This window comes from Fistularia commersonii, chromosome 34, assembly GCF_037954325.1.
Source record: "Fistularia commersonii isolate RoL2024-O1a breed Wild chromosome 34, RoL_Fcom_v1.0, whole genome shotgun sequence".
NCBI lineage: Eukaryota > Metazoa > Chordata > Actinopteri > Syngnathiformes > Fistulariidae > Fistularia > Fistularia commersonii.
In genome coordinates, this window is record NC_141317.1 from 4989270 (window position 1) to 5013673 (window position 24404).

A 24404-nucleotide genomic window follows, 5' to 3' on the forward strand; every position below is an offset into this window, starting at 1 on the left:
GGGCTGAACACACGCTGGCTGTCACAGTCTGCAGTGTGTGCTGTGCTGCCCTCGTCTGGTTATGAAGCCGGATCGGCCATAAGGAAAAGGGAAAGTATTCTACCCCATCTCGTCCCTTAACGTCAAATTCCCTCCCCGCAGTATTTCCCATCGGCTTTTTGTCAATTTTGGCCGCCTACAAGCATTAAAACTCGCCCCGTCTTCCTATTCCCGTCCTGTATCAGTTAGGAGTCCCCATCTGACCCTATCGGATAGGTCACATCCAAAAAGGCGGTTTCTAATATAGAATGACTGGCTAAGACATCTGATGGGATTTGATCGGATTATGGCGCTGGATGTGTATTTTATATCGACTTAAGTGCCTCCGCTCTTTGTTTGTTTACAACTTGCCGCAGTGGCGTTACCCGGGTCGGCATGTCATATGATGTCTGAAATGTGGATAATTATGATTTGCTTGAGAGCGTCCGGTAACTTATAGTCAAGATCGATCCTGTGGATTCATTTTCTCAACAAAAAGGCCTAAAATTAAGAAAAAAAAAAAAAAAAAAAAAAAAAGGAGCATTTCCCAGTTTGATCAGAGGGAGGCAGGCTCGGACTTGTTGCCCCACACTAACATGAACTAAAGTCAATGACTGACGACTCCAATTAAATATTAGGGTTAATCCGTTTTAACCCCCCGCCCCTCTCCATGTGATTAAGTTTCCCGATGCTATGAATAAACCTGTTAACATGATGGAATGGACATCGCTATATTTAGGATTCAACTCTGTCAAAATGAAAAATAAAAGAATAAACATGTTTTTAAAAGACATACTCTTCTTTCAACTCCTTTCATGTTTTTTTCTTTCAGATATGAATTAGCATATTTTGGATGTGCTGTATAGATGCACTTGTTTCCATGCAAATCTGTGGAAATCATTTCACACACATAGATTTATCATCCCGGCAAAATAGATTTCCATGGGGGAAAACAGAACCAAGCCGCCGACTCCCATCACGCCGAGATTGTTGGCAACACAGCAGATTTGGGAGTCCCGGGAACCCATGACACCACAACAAAACGCATGTTTGATCAGTTTGGTAGGTTTACAGACAGGGAGAGCCACAGCGTCAAGGAAGATGAGGGCAGACATAACAGACCGCAAAAGGGGCAAGGTTTGCTGCTGTCTGTTTCTTTCTCTTAATCCTTAAATCTTCTGTAATCGGGATGAGAGGGAGAGAGCACGTTGCCTGACCTAGGATGGCAGAGCCTATATCGGGACCTTGAGGGGACTCCCCTGGCTGGGGTGGCTGGTCAGTGGGACAGATGAGTGGAGGAGGCAGGGCAGAGCTGGAGACAATTGTGCAAACTTTGACTCGACCAGTTCAAGCAGCGGCACGAGGAACTGAAGATCATTACAAGATGCTTTAGCCCAAAAAAAAAAGGGAACTGCAAAAGAAACCGAGGCAAAGGGGAAGAGGAGCAACTGTGACAGGCCTGCTTTAGGGTGAGACTTGTGCTATCACTTCTATTACTTTTTATGATCCATAGACACGTGGGTGTTCACACACATACACACACGTGTGAAAAATATCTTATCCAGCTCAAAAGAGTTGAATGAGTCAATGTGGCACTTGAGAAGAGCTTATGTGTAATATGCCATTAGTCTAATAACCTAGGATTAACATACAGTTTTTCAGCAGATGGACAGCTAATCTGTGCAAGCATTTTAGATTTGGGAGTTCCTCACTGAGAGGAAATAACCGTTGCATCCGAACTGCCCGCCTATATATTTCTCATTTCATTTTGTATGCAGCTTGAAACGGGAAGAAAAAAGAAGAAGGGGTGGCTGTTAAGCGGTCTTGCTCGTCATCTTTAAAAGTCGTATTGAATATGAGTGGAATGAGTGACTTCAAACAGATACAAAGTATTCCTGAGGTAGGAGTAAAAGAAAGATACTTGTGCAAATCTTCCCCTCATCTCTTGATTTGAAGCCAAATACACACGAGCACAATGATTCAATCTCTTCAGGTTGATCCATTAGAACCTCTTCTACGTGCAGCAATTACACACATAATACATTTATTACTTGTCTGATACATTTCATTACGATTTGACAGATACATTCTTCACTGTTGACGTTATTCATACTCGTGACTCACGATCAGCTGTCTATTAAAGAAAAGATATGCTCACTAGTTTATTGAATGAGAATCATCCGCAGGAATGAGAATAATACTTGCATCATAATTTGTTCCCCATCCTCACTACATGAATGTTTATGCTGTGGCAGAGAGAAAGCATTGGTAGTTTTGAGGGGGGTTTTTTTGTTATCAAGTGTAGACGGTTAGTTTGCTGATTGTCTGCTTATAGAGTGGAAAGTTATGCAACTGAGTGACAGTGCTGCTGCATTGGAAATGCCCAGTAATGTATATATATATATTGGAGAATATATATGTGCGGTATACTGTATATACATATAAAATTCAAGGTTTGATATGGGTTTGTTAGTTTCAGCACAAATAAAAAATAAAAAAATTAAAAGAAATCCAAAAAATGCATTTGGAATAATAAGACATTAACATCTTTAATGCCAAATATCGAGATTAACACACAATAGCTTATTTTCACATCATTTTACAATAATTTTCATTTTATTATTGCTTGGTCATAAACCATGAAAATGGAAACTGTATATTTTGTTGTCTGTTGTTGTATGTAGACTTACTGGACCGCATGGAGGCCCTCAGGCAAAACCATTTCCTCCTTGAACTTGTTTACTCACTATATTAATAATAACTCCCTTTCTCATGCTAACATAATAGAAAGCATTGTTTTAGTTGAGCTTTATTCTGCCTTATACAATTAATAAACAATGATCCATATCTTTTGCATACAATGAAGCCCTGAGTAAATTACATCTAATTTTCAGATATTTTTTAAACCATTATTTTCATTGGGACAAAAATAAAATAAAAGATCCATGCATCCATGAATTTCTCTGAGGCCCATGTTTTCTTTGGAAATGTATTTAAGATGCAAACGAATGATTCATAAATAGGTCACAAATAGATACATATTAAACATAGAGGTATTATCTGCGATCAAAGTTTGAGAAAACACTTGATTACAAAGCTCTTGATCTGAGTTGTTATAATCTGTTAATTGATACTGGAGGATCCCAATGTAACCAGTGTGTGTGAGCTCCAAAGACATGCAAAACAGTTAAGACGCCCTGACAGATGCTGCCACTAGCCTGGACTCCCACTGCTTCTGGCACCATATGGCTTTTCTCAACCCGGTACACTCCTCCAACTACGCCTCCAGACACATTACTTTCACAGTCTGAGCTTCTGCAGATGCAGAGTTTCTACACCGTTTGCTTAATCGGTTACAAATGTGTAAATCTCAACGCACATAGGCACATTTATATTTCACACTTAACGTTGAGTGTGTTTAAATCACACCCGAAGAAAGCTGCGATTTTATACTTATGGTCTAGTCAGGCTCTTCTTTTGCTCAGTAGATGACTGGGTCATTGTGCACGTTTCTTCATGTCATGCAGGTTAACCTATCTTGCAAATCAGCCTTGTGGATCAGGACGACCCAAGTGAGGAGAAGCGCCTCATCCTCTTTAAGCATCAAGACTTACAGACAAGTCCTTTCAGGACTATGACCTATCTTACATACCAGATGATTATCATGGTGTGCCAACACCAGACACCAAGCACTATGCCACGGCCGAATGAAAATATGTGTAATTATGACATACCCTTTGAATACTTTCACCAACATTTTAAACTGGAGGATAAGAAAATACCATCATTTCCAGACTATAGAGCGCACCTGAATAGAAGCCAAAAAGAAATAAATATGTGTATACAATATGTGTGCAGCAGTTTTCCACATGTACAGGACTGTCTCAGAAAATAAGAATATTGTGATAAAGTTCTTTATCTTCTGTAATGCAATTACAAAAACAAAAATGTCATACGTTCTGGATTCATTGCAAATCAACTGAAATATTGCAAGCCTTTTATTATTTTAATATTGCTGATTATGGCTAACATCTTAAAAAAAATCTCAAAAATCCTATCTCAAAATATTAGAATATCATGAAAAAGTAATTTTTGTTTTTTTAATTGCATTACAGGTGATAAAGAACTTTATCACAATATTCTAATTTTCTGAGACAGTCCTGTAATATTTACACAGAAAGACGTTACAAGGAAACATGGTTGTTTTTTTTTTATGGTAACATCCACAAATACGTACTGGAAATGCTTAAAGGCTTCCTGGAGCTACTTTGCTGTTGCAGCATATTTTGCTTTTCACAGAAATACACGTGGAAAAAGAGATCTTTTAATGTTATCGCCTGCCTTGTTATAAACATCAGGCAACGTTGAATTGTGTTCTGGGTATCTGTTCCGAATATATTGTATTTCTGCAATATGTTATGCCTTTCACTGCCCCACCCAACCTAACCCTTTTCCTGTCCTTAGAAACCAAAGTTGGGCAATCTTCTCAAGAAGATTTGCATTTGCATAACTCTTTATTCTCTTTGTATTAAAGATGTGAGTGACGTGCGCCAGACCAGATACCCAGGTGCAATTCCAGGCAGGACGGGATCCAAATGGCCACCGTGCAAGATGATCCCCACCTCGGCGCTGGCCCATCTGGGGACTCCGAAATCCTCCTGGATGATTCTGACTCCGGAAGTGTGCTCTCTGATGACTCTGTGCTTCCCGACTACGAGAGGGAGGAGGAGCACGCGGATCCTCCCAAAACACTTTATGAGGCGTGTGCTAGGAATGACCCTGAATCCCTGTGCAGGATACTGGATAGGGGGGTCACCAAGGAGGAGGCTATGGAGTTGGACATCAACGGCAAGGTGAGGCGGCTTGCCGTTATTTTTGCAGAGAAAACAGCGACACGGCTTAATAACGGCGCAAGTCACAAATGTTGATTTTTTTCAATGGAGGACCACGGCTGTCAAAGTGGGCCGGAAAGTAGCCATTTTAATCTCACAGAACACCAGGAAAAACCTGAAGCAAGAAGAGCCAAGCAGCTGTGCCTCGCTGACGTCTGTCGTTTCAGGTGCATAAATACCTGAAACTCCACACGCTTAATTCGATCTGAAGAAACTTCTTGGATGGAAAGTGAAACTTTTTTCCAATTGCCGCAATGATGTTTATCTATGATGAGTGACCTGGTGTTCCAGGTGGCTTCCCATGTTTCCTAAGGATGGAGCAAGAGAAATTATACAGGACTGTCTCAGAAAATTTGAATATTGTGATAAAGTTCTTTATCTTCTGTGATGCAATTACAAAAACAAAAATGTCATATATTCTGGATTCATTACAAATCAACAGAAATATTGCAAGCCATTTATCATTTTAATATTTCTGATTATGACTAACATCTTAAAAAAAAAACTCAAAAATCCTATCTCAAAATATTAGAATATCATGAAAAAGTATTTTTTGTTTTTTTAATAAAAAAAATAAAGGACTTTATCACAATATTCTAATTTTCTGAGACAGTCCTTAAATATAGCATCTCAGATTTAAATGAAAAATGAACTTCAAGACTAGTTAAAATATTTCTTTGTGTATGTTATTTACCTCCAGTGTGGGCTGATGCTGGCTGTGAGCAAAGGCTATGTAGACGTCGTCACCACGCTGCACGTATGTCCTCTGATCGACATAAACCACCAAGACAACGACGGCAACACGGCACTCATGATTGCAGCTCAGGCAGGTATGTCCGGTGAAAACGGTGGAAAAACATCGAGCTTTAATTCACCCCCCGTGACACTGTGATTATTCTTCATCAGGTTTCATCACCATTTTAAACTACATCCTTAACTTCTACCGTGGCGTGGATACCGAGGTCAAGGATCCACGCGGTTTCACGGCCCTCATAAAAGCGGGCCTTCAGGGTCGGGGGGAATGCGTGGCAGCCTTGCTGATGCATGGTTAGTGTCAACTTTTCCGGCTTTTCGTACGAAGATCCGAAGCGCGCATTTGACAAGCGCAACAATAATTTCAAGTCAATCTCCGCAGTGCATTGCGCTTTGGTTGCGACGCAAATGAAACGATTTGGCAAAATGATTGATAGAAATAAACTACAACTGAATATGACAAATGTCTTTCTCTGAGAAACACTACGCAAGCTAAAAGCATTTACGTGCGTTTCGTGTTAAAAACAAAAAGACAAGCATCGTGGGTTGATTATAATTCAATAGCATTAGAATAGACAATAAATCTGCAGCTGTTTGGCCGTTTTTTATGTGTGTTTCTTAAAGCTGTGCGCTTGAAAACAATCTATTGCATGCTCCGTGCTTCAAATGGTGCCAAACAGTGGGGTTATTTTTACAGAGTTCAAGCCACAATCAGTTCCTTTCATTTCCCTTAATGGTCAATAAATAATATACCGTTTGTTGTATCTGCTTGATCGTTTTTTATGAAGGTGCGGATGTGAATGCGATAGACCTGGTCCAAGGTCGAGGCCTGAAGGATTGGGCCCGCAGAACAGGAAGATTTGAAACTCTGAACAGATTACGCCGCCTTCAGGCGCATCCTGTCGCCGAGCAGTTTTGCGAAAGTTACATTCCCGAGTGGCCTGATCTGAAGGAACTTGTAGCAAAGGCCACCGCCACCAAAACCACCGGTCAAAAGCTGAGGCAGCGCTTGAAAGAGAGTTTTACATTTCGATTCCCTCAGGACCCCCAGGACAACGGGGTTATGGACCACATGGTGCGCATGACCACGAGCATCCACAGCCCTCTGATCGCCACCGGATGCCGTCCGCTCCGTCCCACCAGTCCCCCGGAGATCGGCAAGCGAAGGTTCGCCGTTCCCGAGCTGCTGGAAAAGCACAGCAGCCGGGAGCTGGAGGAGAGCACGGTGTCCCACAGCAATGGCTCAGTCACCTCGGCTGCTCCCACTCCCGTGTCAACCACCTCCGTATCGCTAACCTCCTGCTGCCAGGAGTTCGAGTGCGGTGAAAGCGCGCCTTCAAGCAACGCAAGAAGCTTCATACCCCGCAGCTTGGCGCACCGGAACAGCATCTTCCCCTCAGGCTGTATTCCTAGAATTGAGGTGACCAGGTCCAGGGAGCCGACTCCGAAGAAGGAGAAGAAGAGGAAATTTCAAAAAGGTTATCTGGAGCCTCCCGTTTGGAAATACAAGGCGGCCAAAGAGGATCGGAAGAAAGAGAAGCACAGGGCGAAGGCGAAAGAACAAGACAACAAACTCAAAGTCCAGCATTCATCCAGCAAAAAATAGCGTTAATGCCCTTTTCCGCTGACCCTCTGATCGTGTCGTCCATGAATCAGGTAGTTTGGACTTTTTATAACACGGATCTGTCAGGTTGAAGGGAACGTGAATTATAGGTTACGATCCATTTGTTTGCCCACGTAAAAAGCTAAATTTAAGCGATACTTCGCATATTAGATGCTATTTTTTTTTTGTTGTATTTGTTTTTGCATTTATCTGGAAGATTTGTCGTCACAGTGGAACGATGGAAACGGCGTGCAAGTTCATTTTTAAGCTCACCACATTTCTTCAGACATCTTGATATGCATGCGCCTTACAGTGAGATAATCTTGGCAACTTTGCTGCCGCTTCTGCAGTGAACCGGCCTATTTATTGATCAAATATTGATCTGAAATTGAGACACAATGGAGCCAATGCCCATGCATCAATCCTTTGTGCGCCAACAAGAATAAATGTCACTTTTTAGATTGTAGTTTGACCACGATTTGAGTTCTGACGAAACATTCAAAATGCAAAACAGGGGCGGTGTGACACAGGAGGTAGACTAATCGTCTTTGGAACCCAACATTTATAGTGAACGCTTAACTGCTCCCCTGGCGCTGGTGGACGGCAGCCTACTGCTCATGGGTCATCCATGAGGGGTTCATTGCAGAGAACGAATTTCCTCATGGGGATTAATAAAGGATAAATTATCTTATGTTTGCAAATGTTGAAATCTAACTCTCTGCACCTCCTTTCCTGCTGTGTTATTGAACTTTTACTTACATATGGGAGATTTCGTCACACGGTCCAGTTATCATCCAAACCATTACGTCAATGCGTGATGAAAGCAAACGTGTGACCGGATGTAACATCTATTTTGATAAAATATTGCGATCAACGTTGGGCGCGGTGGCGCTTACGCCTAATAGGAAGGAGTCCAAAAACATGGAGTGGGTCAGTTTGAGAGCCTAATTTTGCCAGAACATGTGACTGAGAGGATGAATGGTTGCATGTCTATATGTGTCCCTGTGATCCAGTCACCTCTCGCCCAATAACAGCTGGAATGGACTCTAGCAACCTTGATTGCAGGATAAGTGGTATTTATAATCAATGAATGAATTAATGAACGTAGGATAACTATTTCACAATTCAAAAACATTTTTTTCTCTTTCAAAGTCTTCCAGTCACCATATTGAGCTTTTTTCAGCCAAACAGGGGTTGTGGATCATGAGAAAGGAGAGGATGGACCATCCCAGGCCAATAACTCTGTCGCACACGTCTTCCAGAAATGACTTTTTTGCAGATGGACAAAGACAAGATACGGGCCGACGGTCCGAAACATTATAAAGGGATTTTGTAATGTTTTAATTATCCTCCTCTTCGCCCGTGTGGATGACCTCGGGACCATTTGTGAGAAAGAAACGAACAACATTAATACTTGAAACGCTAAAATACTCCATTGGGATACACGCTCGCTGCAGTTCATCAGTTTTGTCCTTGGACGATTTGGATGACACACTTTTTTAAAAAAGCTCAGGTTTTCTACAGTGTCCTAAAATGTGAGAGTTTATTTAATGAGTAACAAAGGAGTACATTTAGCAGATTTTGCAAGTGGTATTTTGTTTTGTCTGTGTGCCGCGAGTAAAACCCAAATACCGGTATTACAACATGAATGTGGGGAAAAAAAATAAATCCTCGACTTTTAATTCTTCTGAAAGAGTACTAATGCACTAGAAAAATGTTTCCTTAACTAAACATGTAAATGACAATCCTTGTCTCGAGGCTGTTACCTCGGTGACACTCTGATAATAAAATTACTTTGAGCTTCTCATGTGCACGCCGGAGCATCACGACTCCTCGGACCCGGTCGCTAATCTTTTAATCCAATGTGCCGCGTTGTTACATCACACTTAGCTTTTAAAGGTAGCAACCAAAATAGACGGTTATTGATGTTTATTGACGCTTGTGTTTGAACATAGACAAAGGAAACATTGATATTTGCACTGCCCAATCCCAATCCGGATTAGATAAAGTAATGCTAATTATGCAGGTGCGTTTGGTGCCGATGGGACAAAGATTTTGGGGGTGTCTTGGAAACTTGCAACTTTTCAGGAGTCACAACAACTAACTTCATATCCTCTCTCACTACATCCATAAATCTTTTCTTCGGTCTTCCTCCAGACCTCCTGCCTGGCAGCTCCAGTCCCAGCTTCTACCTGCCGATAAATTCACTATCCCTCAAAGTTCAGTCAGATTTATTGTCAATTTCTCTGCATTTACTGGTCATACAGACCAGTCGCACGATGTCATGAAATTGACAATATAATAATGTCTGTGTGCAAATTAGCAGTAAAGTGCAGTGTTAAATTAAACCAGAGGTCCTCACACTTTTTCAGCGAGCTACTTATAAAATGACCAAGTCAAAATGATCTACCCACAACAAAAATGCAAAACATTCTTTATATGTACAATGTATGTTGATGTACCTTGCATAACCGCATGAGCCCATATTGCATAACACAAAATAATTCTGTAAATTTTTTGTTACGACACACGTTCACTCTGATGACGTGCACTGAATTGAATGATAGTCCGGACAGTAGCTGCTTCCAGCCAGCCTTATCAACGATGGCGTCACTCAACCAGAACGATGTTTGGGTCGCGGCTTTCGCTTTTGAAGTATGTTGTGTGAAAAGCGACCGCTGTCAGGAAAACTGGGATTTTAGTTCCTTCATCCTTTCTCTTTCTCAGCTCGCTTTTTCGGCAGGATGTCCGTGTCGTATTTTCCATGAACAGTCCGAAAATGCCGCTCCACATTACATTACTTTAGTCTTTTGATGTTAGACCGGCCGATGAGGCAAACGCACTTCGAAAATGTAATTAATTCCGTATGAAAGTGATAAGTTTTTTTTTTCTTACTTGGTCCAACTCCCCCACTCATTTTATGCCCTTTCTTAAGTTTAAGAGAAAAAAACGAGGCCTAAAAATTGGAGGTAACTTTCTGACTGGCTCGTTGGTTTTGCTGCACTTCGCGCCATTGTTTGTGCACGTGCAGTGACAAAAAATCAGATGTCATCTGACTGGCTGCCCTGTATATCAATCAAGTGACGAGAGTCTATTTTTTTTTAATGCCAAGCGATCTACCAGTATTACCTTTGCGATCGACTGGTAGATCGCGATCGTCGTATTGAGCACCTCTGCATTAAACAGTAAACAAACGGTAAAGCGCACACAGCCACAGACTGATATTTGACGGCATGAAAGAGCCGCAGCAGAGGTTTTTTTCTGTATAGCGTTTAGTGCAAAGGTCAGTAGGTAGTACCATAACGGTATATGGTGCAATAGCAGTATGATGGTTTTCTCAAAGTAGCGGTAGTGCAAAGAAGAAAAAGAAAAAAAGTGGCCATGTTTCAATATGTTATCAGAGTCCAATACAGAGTGGGGGGAGAGTTCAGCATCCTGACAGCTTGGTTTACACAACCAAACCATCTCAGTCTGGCTTCTCTAACCTTCTCTCCAAAACATCTAACATGTGCTGTTCCTCTGACGGACTCATTCCTGATCCTATCCATCCTGGTCACTCCCAAAGAGAACCTCAACATCTTCATCTCTGTGACCTCCAGCGCTCCCTCCTGTCTTTTCGTGATTGTCACTGTTTCCAGTCCATACAGCATCCCTGGTCTCGCCACTGTCATGTACACCTTTCCCCTCATTCTGGCTGATAGTCTTCTATCTCTTTGTACCCCGACACTTTTCTCCACCCATTCCAACCTGCTTGAACCCGTCTCTTCACCTCTTTTCCACACTCTCTGTTGCTCTGGACTGTTCACCCCAAGTACTTGAAATCCTCCAACTTCTTGATCTGCACTCCCTGCAGCCTCACCGTTCCACCGGGGTTCCTCTTATTCACACACATATACAGGACTGTCTCAGAAAATTAGAATAATGTGATAAAGTTCTTTATCTTCTATGATGCAATTAAAAAACAAAAAATACTTTTTCATGATATTCCAATATTTTGAGATAGGGTTTTTGAGTTTTCTTAAGATGTAAGCCATAATCAGCAATATTAAAATGATAAAATGCTTGAAATATTTCAGTTGATTTGTAATGAATCCAGAATGTATGACTTTTTTTTTTGTAATTGCATCACAGAAGATAAAGAACTTTATCACAATATTCTAATTTTCTGAGACAATCCAGAGTTCTTTCTTGCTGGCTATTTGTGCCTGTGGGTTTGGTGCCAATGGGGCAGAGAAGGTAAATAGATAAATTTTGGGGGTATCTTGGAAACAATCAATGGAATATATATTTATAATCTCATCTCGCTGATTCTCTGATTAAAAAAAAAAAAAATCAATTTATTACTAAAGCATTCAAAAATTTTCCTGCCATTTCACCACATCCGTCACGTGACTGTATTTGAAGCCACGTGGTTTGGTAGCGGCGTCAAAGGTCAACTCGGTGACCCAGTAGAGTCACAGTCGTCTGATGCGGACTCAGCTTGTTTGTTAAAAAAGATAAATAAAAAGTCAGCCTCGCTGACTGCCTTCGCTATCGTTATTTGAAAAGAACTGCCTTCTCGTCACTACTCTGAAACTTCATGTACCAGCGAAGTGTCATTGCTTGTTTTTATTATTACGTTTCACTTCCTCTTCACAGAGGACCTGTTTCCATGCCCCCAGCAACAATGTGCACCTCCGTGCTGCGATAAAGCGAAATACCGAAGACTTCGACGTTGTTAAGAATTTGTGTCGTCGCGTCCTGCCGCACCTGGACCGCCATTTCGACCCCATGTCAGTCCTCGATTTGGGGCCTGAAGCCAAAAGGATGGGGAAAAAGGGGGTTAAAGTTAAAAAGGCGAGCGTGTGATCCGTTTGCTTTTTGGTTAACAGTCAGGCAGACGCCGGACGAGTGGCGCTTGGGGAAACTAATCGGGAAAGGGGGTGGGGTCGGCAGGAATGTTAAGTTGTTTTAATCGCAGAGATTAATCAGAAAGAAAAATAAACGAACAACAATTGTCTCTCTTGTCCGCGTGGCAGCCGATGTGAGAACTCCCAGCTGTGCCGGCCCCAAACCGAAGACCGGGACCAAGATCCTGGAGGATCTCCCGAGGGATCCCGAGCTCCTTCGCACTAAAGAACCAGATCTGATGGCGACCGCCATGACGGGGCGTGCTTTTTTTTTTTTTCTTTTTTTTTTTTAAACAGTCACAATGAAACGGGTTGGGGAAGGGGTGGCGTCGTGGAAACCTCGAATACCTGCACGCAGGCTCGATGTTTTGTTCCTCTGCTGAAACTTTACAATAGACGTCTCCGGTTACATCCATCCATCCGAGGTGACGCAGGCGAAAAAAAATGAAAAAAGGGTGAACAGAAACCCAAACCTGTGAGAATTCTAGGGGGGCTGAATGAACCCAGATGCACCAAAAAAAGTTTTCCCATTGGGGGTGGGGGGTTGGAAAGAAAGTCTCCCTAGTTGCACTGTAACTTTTGAAGTTGTGTTTGAAACAAAAATAAAGATGTTTCTCGTCAGTTGAGATTTTTTTTTTTTAATGGGATGGCGGTGGGGTTGGAGGGAGGGGTGGAGGGTTGAAGCCCATTCCCTGACAGCGTGCAGTGCAGACGGGCGGTCCGCTGGGGAGAATGAGAGGTTCAGGGAGCAACAGGAAAACCGCTCTCAGAACACATTCCGCAGAGCAGACTCTGGAGCGGGGACAATAAGGGGTGGGACAACACGCACAAAAAAAAAAAAAAATGCAATACTATTTAAAATCTTTAATCTCTCCTTGCGATCGGGGAGGCAGAAGACTTTGACGGGGAGGAGAGGCCCGAGGAGGGGGGGAGCCGAGCGCCTCAAGGCGGAAAGAGCCGACGGAGGTTCAACTTGTCGGGTTTTATCAGCGCAGATTTGGAGTCAGATGAGATAACGCTTCTTCTTTTTCTCTTTTTTTTTTCTGTTTCTCCACTTCTTGTTTTTTTTTTTTTTTTTCTTCTCACGATTTTGAGGGGAGGAGGGGTTCGGTGGAACTGCCTCCTCTTCTCGTCCGTCCGCCGGATCGGGAGAGGATGTGAACTCTCTGGATGAAACATCTGCAGCTGCGCCGGGGAAAAGAAAAGGAGGGGTTGGAGAGAGAGAGAGAGGGAGAAAGACAAAAAGAAGAAGAAAAGGAGAAAGCAAACTCTGTCGGAGATGCGGGCGGTGGTTTGTTAGACCTCTTTTTGGCTGGTTTTGGTTTGTTTTTCGACGAACTCTTCGTGGATCGGGAGATGAACGCTGTTTGCATCGGTGAAGTTCAACGCAGAAAACAGGTAATGTCATGTGCCCGTTGAACTTGCATGTGTGTGTGTGTGTGTGTGTGTGTGTGTGTTGGATGCCCTTCGCTGTGGACGTGATCTGTGTCGCCGTGGGGTCGATTCACCTTCCCACGCATCACCACGTGTTTCCAGATGTGGAGCCAACAGGTGGACCAATTCAGTGTTTGTTTGTTTGTTTGTTTGTTTGTTTGTTTGTGCAACCAGTCCCTTACATCAGTGTCACAAACTGTATTTCACCTTGTTCCTCTTTACCTCCCTGTGTGTTGTACATGTACTGTGAGGAGGGTATTTGTGAAAATGTCCTCTCAGTAAAAACTAATCTCAGACTTATTTCTGAAATGTTTCACAACAATCTCTTCATTATTTTGCAAACACCTTCCATCTGATGTCATCTTATTTGCCAAGTATTTCATTCCAGTGCCACGAGACAAACATCAGCGATAATGTCGAATCTCCTGCACATCATAATTTTGAAAAATCTCCAATATCAGCTTTAAAAAAGTTTGGATGATTGTGAACACAAATGACACAATCGCACGGTGTGTGCCGGGTTTGACAATCACTCAGCCATCTTCATCACATAACACTGATAATACGCTGAGTAATGATGACAACTACAACACACGCATGTACTTCTAACTTCTATCTCCACATTTCAGCTGTAGGACTTGTAAAGTGATGTCGAGCCTACATCCTATTTGCAAAGCTAGGGCGAGGTGAAAAGTTCCAAGCTCTTGAAATGTGCAGCATTGGCACATTTAGTTGCCTTGCATTTTGAAAATACACATCTGTGTATTTCTCCTCCCTGCGCATTCGCACGTGATACGCGTGCACGCCGTTTTGCCCTTTTGCATGAATAGTTCACGGAGGAAATCACATGGGCTCTGTTATAACACCCTTTTTTGTCCAAATGCAGCGAGCAGTTTGCATGCAGATCTGCACCCCCCCATCCAGCATATAAAATAAAGTCAAGACTCGGCCATTGTTTTTCAGAAATGCATTCATTGTTTTTCTGCGTGTGAGAGCATGCAGGCACTACCTAAGCTGCAAAACCTGCCAAGCATAGTTTTGTCTATGAAGCGAAGATACAATCAGCAATTTGAGTATGGCGCCATAACTAGCAATCACAAACAGGGGGTTTTAAGGCTAAATGTGAAGATTGCCTTTAACTCGCAGTCTAGATAACACGATCAAGGCCTTTTTACAGTAAAATAGCTCAAAGTTGTTTGCCCAAGGAAGAGTTACAGGACATTTTGTTGTAATGAGGCCAACCGGAGGGGCTGCATCCACCACCGCAACCACAGAGTCATCCAGATGGAATGAGAGATCTGCCTCCCTGAGACTAAGCTGTAGATGAGAGGAAGAGATGACAATGGATCTTTCCCCCCTGGGTCACACAGTCGGAGCGTTGCACAGAGCGCAGAGACAAACAGGAGAGAGCTCAAAGAGGAAGTGTGCAGTCTAAAATCAGGGTGCCTACGATGGAGGATCTGATTAAAACTCTGCTATTTCAGGACGCCCTGGATGACAAAGCTAATAGCAGGAGAAATGCATCAATGGCGGGAAATGACTTTTTTTTTTTTTCTCTCCGAAACAAGGTGGAGTGTGAAAGTAGAAGAAAATAGCACATACTTTCCATCGGCGGAGATAGATTTCTATGAATCCTCTTAAATGGAATGCACGCAGATTAAACATGAACGGGGGCTTCGTTGTTGGATTTCGCGTCGGACATATTCAGCGTCCACCCTCGTGGTCATTTGAGATTGGAAGAAACTTCTCCCGAGGACCCCCCTCGTAATCCTCACACGCGCTTAGTGCCAGTTGTACTATAGGAATTGTGTTTTTATTCTTTCCAGCCTAAATACTTAATTTTCCGAGAAATGAACTTAACCAAATACAAGATAAATAACGTTTAATGTATGTCTACTCTATGAAACACTATTAATTCATTGCGGGTTATTTTCGCAGAACCTACGGGGGTTCCCAGACCCCGGTTTGAGAGCTACAGAAAAGGCTGGGCCAGGGTCAGGGGTGTTTCTGACCCTTGTTTTATCCAAAAGAGGGAATTTGTGAATTTAGATAATCTGCATGTTAAAAAAAAGGTCTCTAAATCTGTTTCTTCATCGCTATAAATACAGGCAGATATTCAAAGTAGCTCTTCTTTGTGGGGTTTGCGTGTCTGCCTGTAGGCGCTCCGGCTTCCTCCCACAGATGTAAACACGAAGTCAGTTAATTGAACGCTCCGAATTACCCGAAGCTTTTAATGTGGCCGCCTCCGTAAATACGTCGGACCCTGGACCGACCGTCGACAGGTCCGGGACGTGCCGTGCCTTTTTGGAAAATCTCAGCCGTTGTTGAAAACAAAGACTTCTTTTATATGTCAGTGTCTTATAAAAGAGATTGTCGGCGAATCTTTCAGCCTATCTTGGGAAACAGACGCTTTGAAAGACATGAAAAAAAAAAAAAAAATTCTGCCTCCGTGGCTTTCAATCACGACGTTGGCCTTTGTAGCACGTTGGATGCGATCCAAGGTCGCTGCTATTTGGCGTATGACGATCAAAAATATTCCCAGTCCGTGATCGAGAAGGCATCCTATAGATAAATGACTATTAAAAAAAACATACATGAAAAAATCGCACGATTATCAGGGCCGGTAGGGGGTCGATGTTTTCCCGTTTGCTCCAAAAAAAGTCGCAGACCTCACTTTGGCTTATGTAATTCCTTCGTGGCAAACGAAGGGATGGGACCATTTAAAAAAGAAATGAGATCATAAAGATAAAAGACTAGCTATTCAAGCTGATTTAAAAACCACAAACAACACCCATTCTCAGTTTTGTCTGGTCATTTAAGCCTGTTTTACATCTGAGAAAAATGACTGTGTTTCTGTACTGCAACTTCCTAAGGAGATTGCGGTCACCTGATTTTAATAATAATAATAATACATAGGCTTTGTATAGCGCTTTTCATGGTACTCAAAGACGCTTTACAAGTGAAAGACAGAAGACACAGGACATACACACAATTATTGGGAAAATGCTTAAAGTATACGAAAGTACTAGTGAGCGAGAAACCCGCCGACTGCGGTATGCCTGGGCCGTGGCTGGTTTGTGCACGGCTACCCGCCTGCTTGTGTGACCCTCCGCGGCGCAGCCCTAAACAATGAGCAGCCAGAGTCTCGCCGGCCAGCCGGGTGGGGCCTCTCAATGGCAGGAAGCTCAGCCATCAATATTTACTCTGCAAGCAGGCTAGTGGAGGAGTTAAAAGCTCTGGAGCCCGGGCTAGCGCAGCACCCTACACAGTCCCAGAACGCTAACACAAACACCCTGGACTGCTGCTGCAGACTCCTTCCCTCTAAGCCCCCCCTCCCCTCCTCCCTTTTCCCATCCAGAGCCATTAAACGCAGGCAGACAGGCTGGGTCCTTGGGCTGTTGTTTCTGACCTCATAGCTTCCTCTGCAGCCTCCGCTTGATTTCGCGCAGACGCCGCCGTTGAGTTACTTGCACCGTTACAATTAGACGCTCGGTCACAATGACGGGGATAAATGTGCGATTGTCGTTTCAGTTCATTAACACTTTGTGTCTTTTCCGCAGAGATGAGGAGCTCGACTCGGCTCCCGGTGGCGCTAGCTGGGCTGTTGCTGTTGCTCTCTGCTTGCTACGCAGGTGAGCGCTTTTAGGCTTTGACATATATTGATCCGGTCCCAGTCGGTTCTGAAATGCGCACCTACGATAGTGATAGACACTCTTTACAAGCACTGGTGAATCCAGTCAGGTTTCATTTTTTTTATATTATGCTCTTGACTTTCCGACCCACTTCCAGGCGAGCCTCAGGTTTTTCTGTTACACAAGGCCCCCGTGTGTCTTGTCGGCATCATTCCAGCCTTTTGTTCAGATAAAACTGAAACTAAAACGCTTATGACTTGGGACTCGCCTCCGTCTTTCTGCCTCCTAGTGGACAAAATTTACACAAAATTCACACAATGAAGGACATCGTTTGAATAGTTTCAAGAAGGATGCCCCCATTTTGTGATTAAATTTTGTGCTGAGTGTCTCTTTGCAAACATGAAGGCTGCCTGCAGGATTTAGGCTGCCTTTATTGGATGTTGCTTTCATCAATAAAAAAAAATGTTATATTAAAGCAGACAAATTAAAGCTACACATTCATAATATAGAAAAGCATCCAGCTAATTACCACAAAGGTCACAACCTATTATTTCCAGCGATACATTTCTCCACGGCGCTTTTGGGTCAATTTTAAGTTAGCCAGGAAATGCTGACATTTCGTTCAAAGCACACGTGGATTTCCCCCATGAGAAGACTCACATATACTGAGCAATATAGCTCATTACACTACTTTAAACTTTGTAAAAAAAAAAATTCCTCTGCCCTTTGTTGGACTTTTCTCAGGAAATATATCAACTGCTCGCTCCTCATTAGACCCGTGTGTTTTTTTTTTTCCTCTGTCGCAGACCCCACGTTGGACGACGAGCGATTGCTGTGTGCGTGTGAGAACGACAAAGGCACGTGTGTGAATGACACTTGCACGGGCTACGTCTGCTTCTACAGCTTGGTTGAAGAAACTCAGGAGAAGGGTTGCTTCTTGAGCACCAACCACCTTGAGCATTGCAGCACCTCCCTTGAGAACGTCTACGTCTCCTGTTGCAGAAAGGACTTTTGCAATGTCAACACCACATCACCACCAGATATTTGTTAGTATCCAAAGCCATCGTTTTGTGCCGTGTGAACACTATAACCTGAAACCCAGCGTGAGATACTGAGCTAGTTTGGATTTTGCAGTCTTATTTACTATGTGCTGCTGTGACTTATCGCTTCCCTCTTCTACTTCAGACCTTTCGGTGACTCAGCTGATAACACGCTGAGTCATGTATAATAGACATCTTCACCTTCAATCAAAAAGTATCCCATTATCCCACCTCTCTGTTCTGAATTGACTTTTTGACCGATCACTCGAATAAAAAAACGCACGTTTACCTGAATTTTCTCTCTATCCAGATGAAGGCTCGACCGAGGCGCCGCCGAAAAACCCTCGTCTAGAGCTATGGATCACGGTGTCGCTGCTCCTCTTGACTGCGATCGTCGTCGTTTTCGGCCTTTTGTTTTTCCTGTTCTTCCGACGCACACACTGCCGACTGGAAAGCGCGAAGGACCACGATTTCACCATGCTCAAGGTTCCCAACGGGGATGACCCCACATACGGGGTAAGAGGCACCGGATGAGATACATGACTTATTTGATGCTAGAGTTGTCCTTGACAAAATCATCTCTCTACGTCTCTCTCCAGAATATCTTTGATGAGTTTTGTACATCGGGGAGCGGGACAGGGCTTCCCTATCTGGTACAGAGGACAATGGCCAGACAGATATCGCTCATTGCGTGCGTTGGTGAGTTTCTTTCCTCCGCCGCTGCACCTCCTTTCCGCGCACTCTGTTTTTTTTCTCCGCTTTATGGCTGTTTTATTCAATCCCCAGGTAAAGGCCGGTATGGAGAAGTGTGGAGAGGCACTTGGATAGGGGAGAGTGTGGCAGTCAAGATCTTCTCTTCCAGGGATGAGCAATCCTGGTTCAGAGAGACCGAAATTTACAATACTGTACAGTTGCGACATGACAATATACTGGGTATGGCGCCAGATGTAATTCCCAAAATAATGTGATGAAGATATGTCCAGTTGTGACATGCACCGAAATATCCCTCCACTTTTAGGATTCATAGCCTCAGATATGACGTCCAAGAATTCCAGCACCCAGCTGTGGCTCGTCACCCACTTCCATGAGCTGGGTTCGCTCTATGACTTCCTGCAGTACAGCAGTCTGGAGCCCGAGAGCTGCCTGAGGATGTGCCTGTCCGTGGCCTGCGGTCTGGTCCACCTCCACACCGAGATTGTAAGTTCCCAGGGAAAGCCGGCTATCGCCCACCGGGACTTGAAAAGCCGCAACATCCTGGTGAAAAGGAACGGCCAGTGCTGTATCGCTGACCTCGGTGAGGGTCGAGTCAAAGCAAAGACGTCTTATTGCAAATTATCTGCGAGACTTCGGCCGACGGGTTGCATCTGTGCTCCGTTACCGCTCCCTCAGGTCTGGCGGTGATTCATTCTCAGTCCAACGACTATCTCGACATGGGAAACAACCCTCGCGTGGGGACCAAGCGCTACATGGCCCCCGAGGTGCTGGATGAAACCATACGAATGGATGTCTTTGAGTCCTTCAAGCAAACCGACATCTGGGCCCTCGGCCTCGTCTTCTGGGAAATTTCAAACCGCACCATTGTCAACGGTAACCAAGGGAAACACACGATTACGGTTTACTTCGGCTCGCTACTCGCTTCGGGATATATTTGGAGATTTTAACTGTAGTAGTAATTGTGACAGTGTCACATTTAGACAGGAAGCAGTACTGAGTGTACGGGTTGTATATTTGTTTTCGCAGACGTGTCTGTCTGGGTCTGGTTGAGTACATAAGAGGCAGTTTGCCCCATGTCTCTCAGCACTCCAGTGTTTTCCTAGCCTCTGTCTGTCTCTACTATCCTCTCGCGTGATTAGCGCCGCAGTAATTATAAACAGTCTTATCTGGTGTCGGCACTCGCTTGTACATAGTCCAGATGCCTGTGCGCACAGTTTCTAGTTAGATACTCACACATATGGGGATCTACGCACATACTGTGCCTACATAAACATACAGATAGCTATGCATACACATCCATAACTTTGTGGGGTGCACTTTTTTTTTGATACGGGTTGCTCGCATAGACGCCCGCAGGCCTTGCATTCTCCGTCCCCGCAGAGCCACAAGGGAGCTGATATCTTTCCCCGCTCTCTCGTTCGGTTGCATTTATTTTACAGAACTCCCACTACAGCCTATCTCGCAGAGTCTGCTATTTCAGGCCGTGTATGAAAAGAAACGCATGTTCTGAAAATCCGCGAGGTGATAAAACCATAACAGGGCCGACAGTTCTCTACATCTTGGCTCGATAGCGGACATTTATTACTCATTATTATCATGAATGTCAGAATATTTCCCAGAAGACCGTCGCTCTTGATGTTGCGACATAACCATTGACCTTTTTCGCAATACTTTGAGCTGAAGATGCAACCAGTCTGTGTCCATCTTTTCACATTTTTACTTTACTTTTTAGGGATTGTGGAAGAGTACCGTCCGCCCTTCTTCGACCTGGTGCCCTCCGATCCCAGCTTTGAGGAAATGAAGAAAGTTGTCTGCCTGAACCAGCAGAGGCCCTACTTGCACAACAGGCTTCACTCCCACCCAGTACGCAATCTACTAAACAAACATAAAAACAAAGAACAGTTGCTGAATTTATTTTTTAGTTTAAACATTTCAGCACATGTTTGCACATGTTTTCAAATTTTCGCATTTATATATTCTGAAATTCCTGCATGGTGCCCTGCACCTCTGGTAATAGTATGAAAATACTGTGTTTTCCATCTTTCTGCCAATTCTACAGTCACACTCACACCCTTAAATATCTGGTCAATTTACAGCCGTAAGCTACTGACAGCATTACATTCATCAACTAAAGTTTGAAAATGAGTAGAAAATGTTTGCATGGCTGTTTGAGGCTACTTTTATTAAAGCTGTTGCTTTTATTGTTGGCAGACCTCGTGGACATACAGCCCTCTTTATATTCTCAAAATTCACTAGTCATTAATGAATAGTGAATGATCCAGAATCATATTCAGAAGGTATTCGCTGAGAGGGCCTCTATTATGCCTGGTGAATGGGGCTTCAGTAGATTTATTCCCAACAGAATAGTCAGATTCTAGTTTCCTGATTTTGCTGTATTTCCAGATCTTGACCGCCATCGTGAGGATCATGAAGGAGTGCTGGTTCCAGAACCCGACCTCCCGCCTCACAGCCCTGCGGGTGAAGAAAACGCTCTCCAAACTGGACGACAGCGATTTGAGCATCGAAAAACTCAAACGGGACATTTAGACCAGAGGAGTGAAACAGAGACACCGTGCAGATAAAGCTGGAAAGCATTGTGCGCCATGTTCCTGCAGCATTAGGTGCATATCATTAACATATTTTTGAGCTAATGACTCACAGCCAGTGCATTATATTAAAATCATAAGTGCCTTGTAGTGTCTAGACTGTTTCATACCGGGGGCTATTTTGTTTTTGAATAGCCTAATTTTCAACTGCCATATTGCAAGTGCCTTAAACCAAAAGATTGTAACAAAGACATTTGTTTCTTTATCATTTTCATTATGTGTAACAAGCAAAAGTACTTGGACAGCAAATAATTTGCAAAAATAGATTCATGGCTGTTGACAGACATGAATTTCTTTTTTTTTTTACTTCGAACGGCCCCTATGAGAAAATCTGGCACTACATTACGACTTATCCTCATAGCAATATGGTAATGTCGTATATCACATTGGGCTTACTGTGATCTTAAGTTGTACGCAGATGATGAAAGTGTCCATGAAAATTAAAAAAAAAGCTCAAAAATGTAGGTATTGAAAACTCATGGCATCTATGCACCGTTAACTTTTATGAAATTAGTGTTTATTATCTGCACTGACACGTTGAACTATTAAGTTGTCTATGTTCTCGAACAGCATGTCCGCTGTCAGTTCTTTGACCAAGATGTAAATATGTCACCTGTTTTAAAAAGGGATAGTACTCTATTATTTACCACAGAGACACATTTCAAAATATTCTTAACAATATATCTTTGGTCAGAATATTTTTCTACACATCAGTTACTTTGAAATGTAACATTATTCACCCCTGAGATTCACGGAAATTACAAAATTAATTATTTCTATGTAATATTGTGTATTTTAAATAAAATATTGGGGTTTATTTTAAGTTTCTCCAGTTTTTGCCACTTTTTTGACAGCAATAAATGCAATACTCAATTTGACCACAAGATGCCATAAGACTACAAACAAACTGTGAATTTGCCCTCAGGGCGCTGCAAACTGAATGAGAGTTTAAAGACAAATAAATCTATGGATTACTGATAATGTCATTTTTAACAGAGAGTTAAAGACCAATATGTAAGCCAATCAGTGAAGTAATTTGTAGGTAATGGTGCATACGACTAGGAAATACTTTATCAACATCCATCCATGAAATGTAATTAAGATAACATTTTCTCACATTTAGAAACCTGCGACTGGATGAATGCAAACAAACAAGAGTGAATGATTTGGAGCTTGGAAATGTTTATAATCATTAACTGCACTGTTACACAAGGAAGGTAATTAACATGAACATAATTAACACTAGATCAATATAGTTTGCATTTAAATATATTTTTATTTGTTGTTTCTTTGCCATTCAGGAAAAAAAAAAACTCCCTTCAATTATTCTTTCATTTTCACAAATGAACACTAAAAAGTTATATTTGACCTTTATTCTGTTGTGGTTTTCTGCCTTTGACAAAGTTAATTAATTGATTTTTTTGACCTGTATATTTTGGATTTCAAATCGAGCCGTTTCCCAGAGTAGACGATCAACACTCAAATTAATCTTAAAAAGTGAATACCGTAGTCCATAATTTAACCTTTTCATTAGTAATCAAAAAAGGAACATCATTTCTAAAAGACAATCCAAACTAGACATAAATTTTTCAGTCTGTTTTATCCTGCATATCTGGCCAGTGGTTCTATAAATCACTGTGCGAGCTCTGTCCCTTTGGTGCAATATCTACATGCAAGTGTTTTTTTCTCCCCGTCTGTTGTGCTTTCTTATCCTTTATCTAGTTTTGTCTGCACGTGTGTGTATCTGTGTGTGTTGTCTATCTGCCTGCTTGTTGAACAAACTCTGGAGAGATAATACTCGCTCGTAGCCTCAGTCTGTCTGGTCAGTAACATAGATTACTGATTACTGGTTATTTTTAACACCGCGGGGGGGTTGCTGCGGCTTTTTTAGGTATCAGAAAGGCCAAACTCTCCGTCTGCGAGTACAGAGTCCATCTCACCTCTTTCTTCTTTTTGTATTCTTTTGCCACCGAGTCAGTCCAAATGGCTAAATGTACACAAAGGAATTTGTTCAGAAAACACCACAGAAACATGACAGAAACACTGGACAGGCCTGATAATGGACTCTGCGGGCCCAAAACAAGAGGGCAGATGCACCAAACGCACCTGGTTACAGCCTGTCTCTCCCCTTCCTGAGATACGTTATCAATTACATTACAACCTCTATTAATGGGGCCTTTGCTGATTATTAGTCATCACTGAGAAGGGGGTGAATGTAAACAGTTTTGATAGTCACAGAATCAACTGTTGTGGGAAGGAAGGGATTACGGAGTTCAAAAGCCATGTATATATGGGGCCCTGCTGCTTTCTCATATGCTTTCGATTTAAGATGCATTAAATCGGTGACCCCAGATCATCCCATCCTTGTTTACATACTTGGAAAACAGAGTTATAATTATTTGATAGTTTCAGCTATTTAAATAGTGAACCAGGTGCTGTCTAAAGTGTATAATCAGATATCATTGCCTCAGTTTGTCTACCATCAATACAGAACTTATTAAGCCTTGCAATAAATAAGTCAAACTTTATATAGTTAACCAAGCCGTGTCGTGATACTGTTTTTCATACATACAGATTAATGCTAAGTTGCGGTCACACAATGACAGCGTGTCATCAGAATATTTTCACTTTCTTTTTTTCGGACTTCTTTCAACAAATAACCTTCCTGCAGTGAACGTGACGGTGTGATGATTGAACATGTTCTGTGAAACCTATAGTATATTTACATAAACACATGCACATAGTCGCATATCTGTGCATATGCGTATGTGTGTACGCAGGTATACACACACTGTGTATCTATTGAGTGGGATAGATGAATAG

General features: G+C 42.6%; 2 protein-coding genes across 7 annotated transcripts; both read left to right on the top strand.

The window, feature by feature from the left end:
• Positions 1-1138: 1138 nt before the first annotated feature.
• ankrd33aa (ankyrin repeat domain 33Aa) lies at positions 1139-12597 on the top strand. 6 transcript variants are annotated; one of them, XR_015104363.1, is made up of 6 exons: positions 1139-1487; positions 4553-4871; positions 5611-5740; positions 5817-5957; positions 6452-7319; positions 12285-12597. XR_015104363.1 is itself a non-coding variant. In XM_086141582.1 (5 exons), the coding sequence occupies exons 2-5, from the start codon at positions 4614-4616 to the stop codon at positions 7267-7269; spliced, it is 1347 nt and encodes a 448-aa protein (XP_085997708.1). In that variant the 5' UTR covers positions 1139-1487; positions 4553-4613; the 3' UTR covers positions 7270-9001. The 6 variants fall into 6 exon arrangements, 3 of the variants coding, with proteins under 3 accessions (XP_085997708.1, XP_085997709.1, XP_085997710.1); XR_015104365.1 differs by lacking the exon at positions 12285-12597 and adding an exon at positions 11905-12101; XR_015104364.1 differs by lacking the exon at positions 12285-12597 and adding an exon at positions 8450-9001.
• A 296-nt stretch (positions 12598-12893) lies between these two features.
• acvrl1 (activin A receptor like type 1) lies at positions 12894-22404 on the top strand. The gene is made up of 10 exons (XM_086141581.1): positions 12894-13553; positions 17150-17221; positions 18028-18267; positions 18572-18777; positions 18861-18960; positions 19048-19194; positions 19280-19555; positions 19651-19848; positions 20708-20838; positions 21379-22404. The coding sequence occupies exons 2-10, from the start codon at positions 17152-17154 to the stop codon at positions 21520-21522; spliced, it is 1512 nt and encodes a 503-aa protein (XP_085997707.1). The 5' UTR covers positions 12894-13553; positions 17150-17151; the 3' UTR covers positions 21523-22404.
• The last annotated feature ends 2000 nt before the right edge of the window (positions 22405-24404 follow it).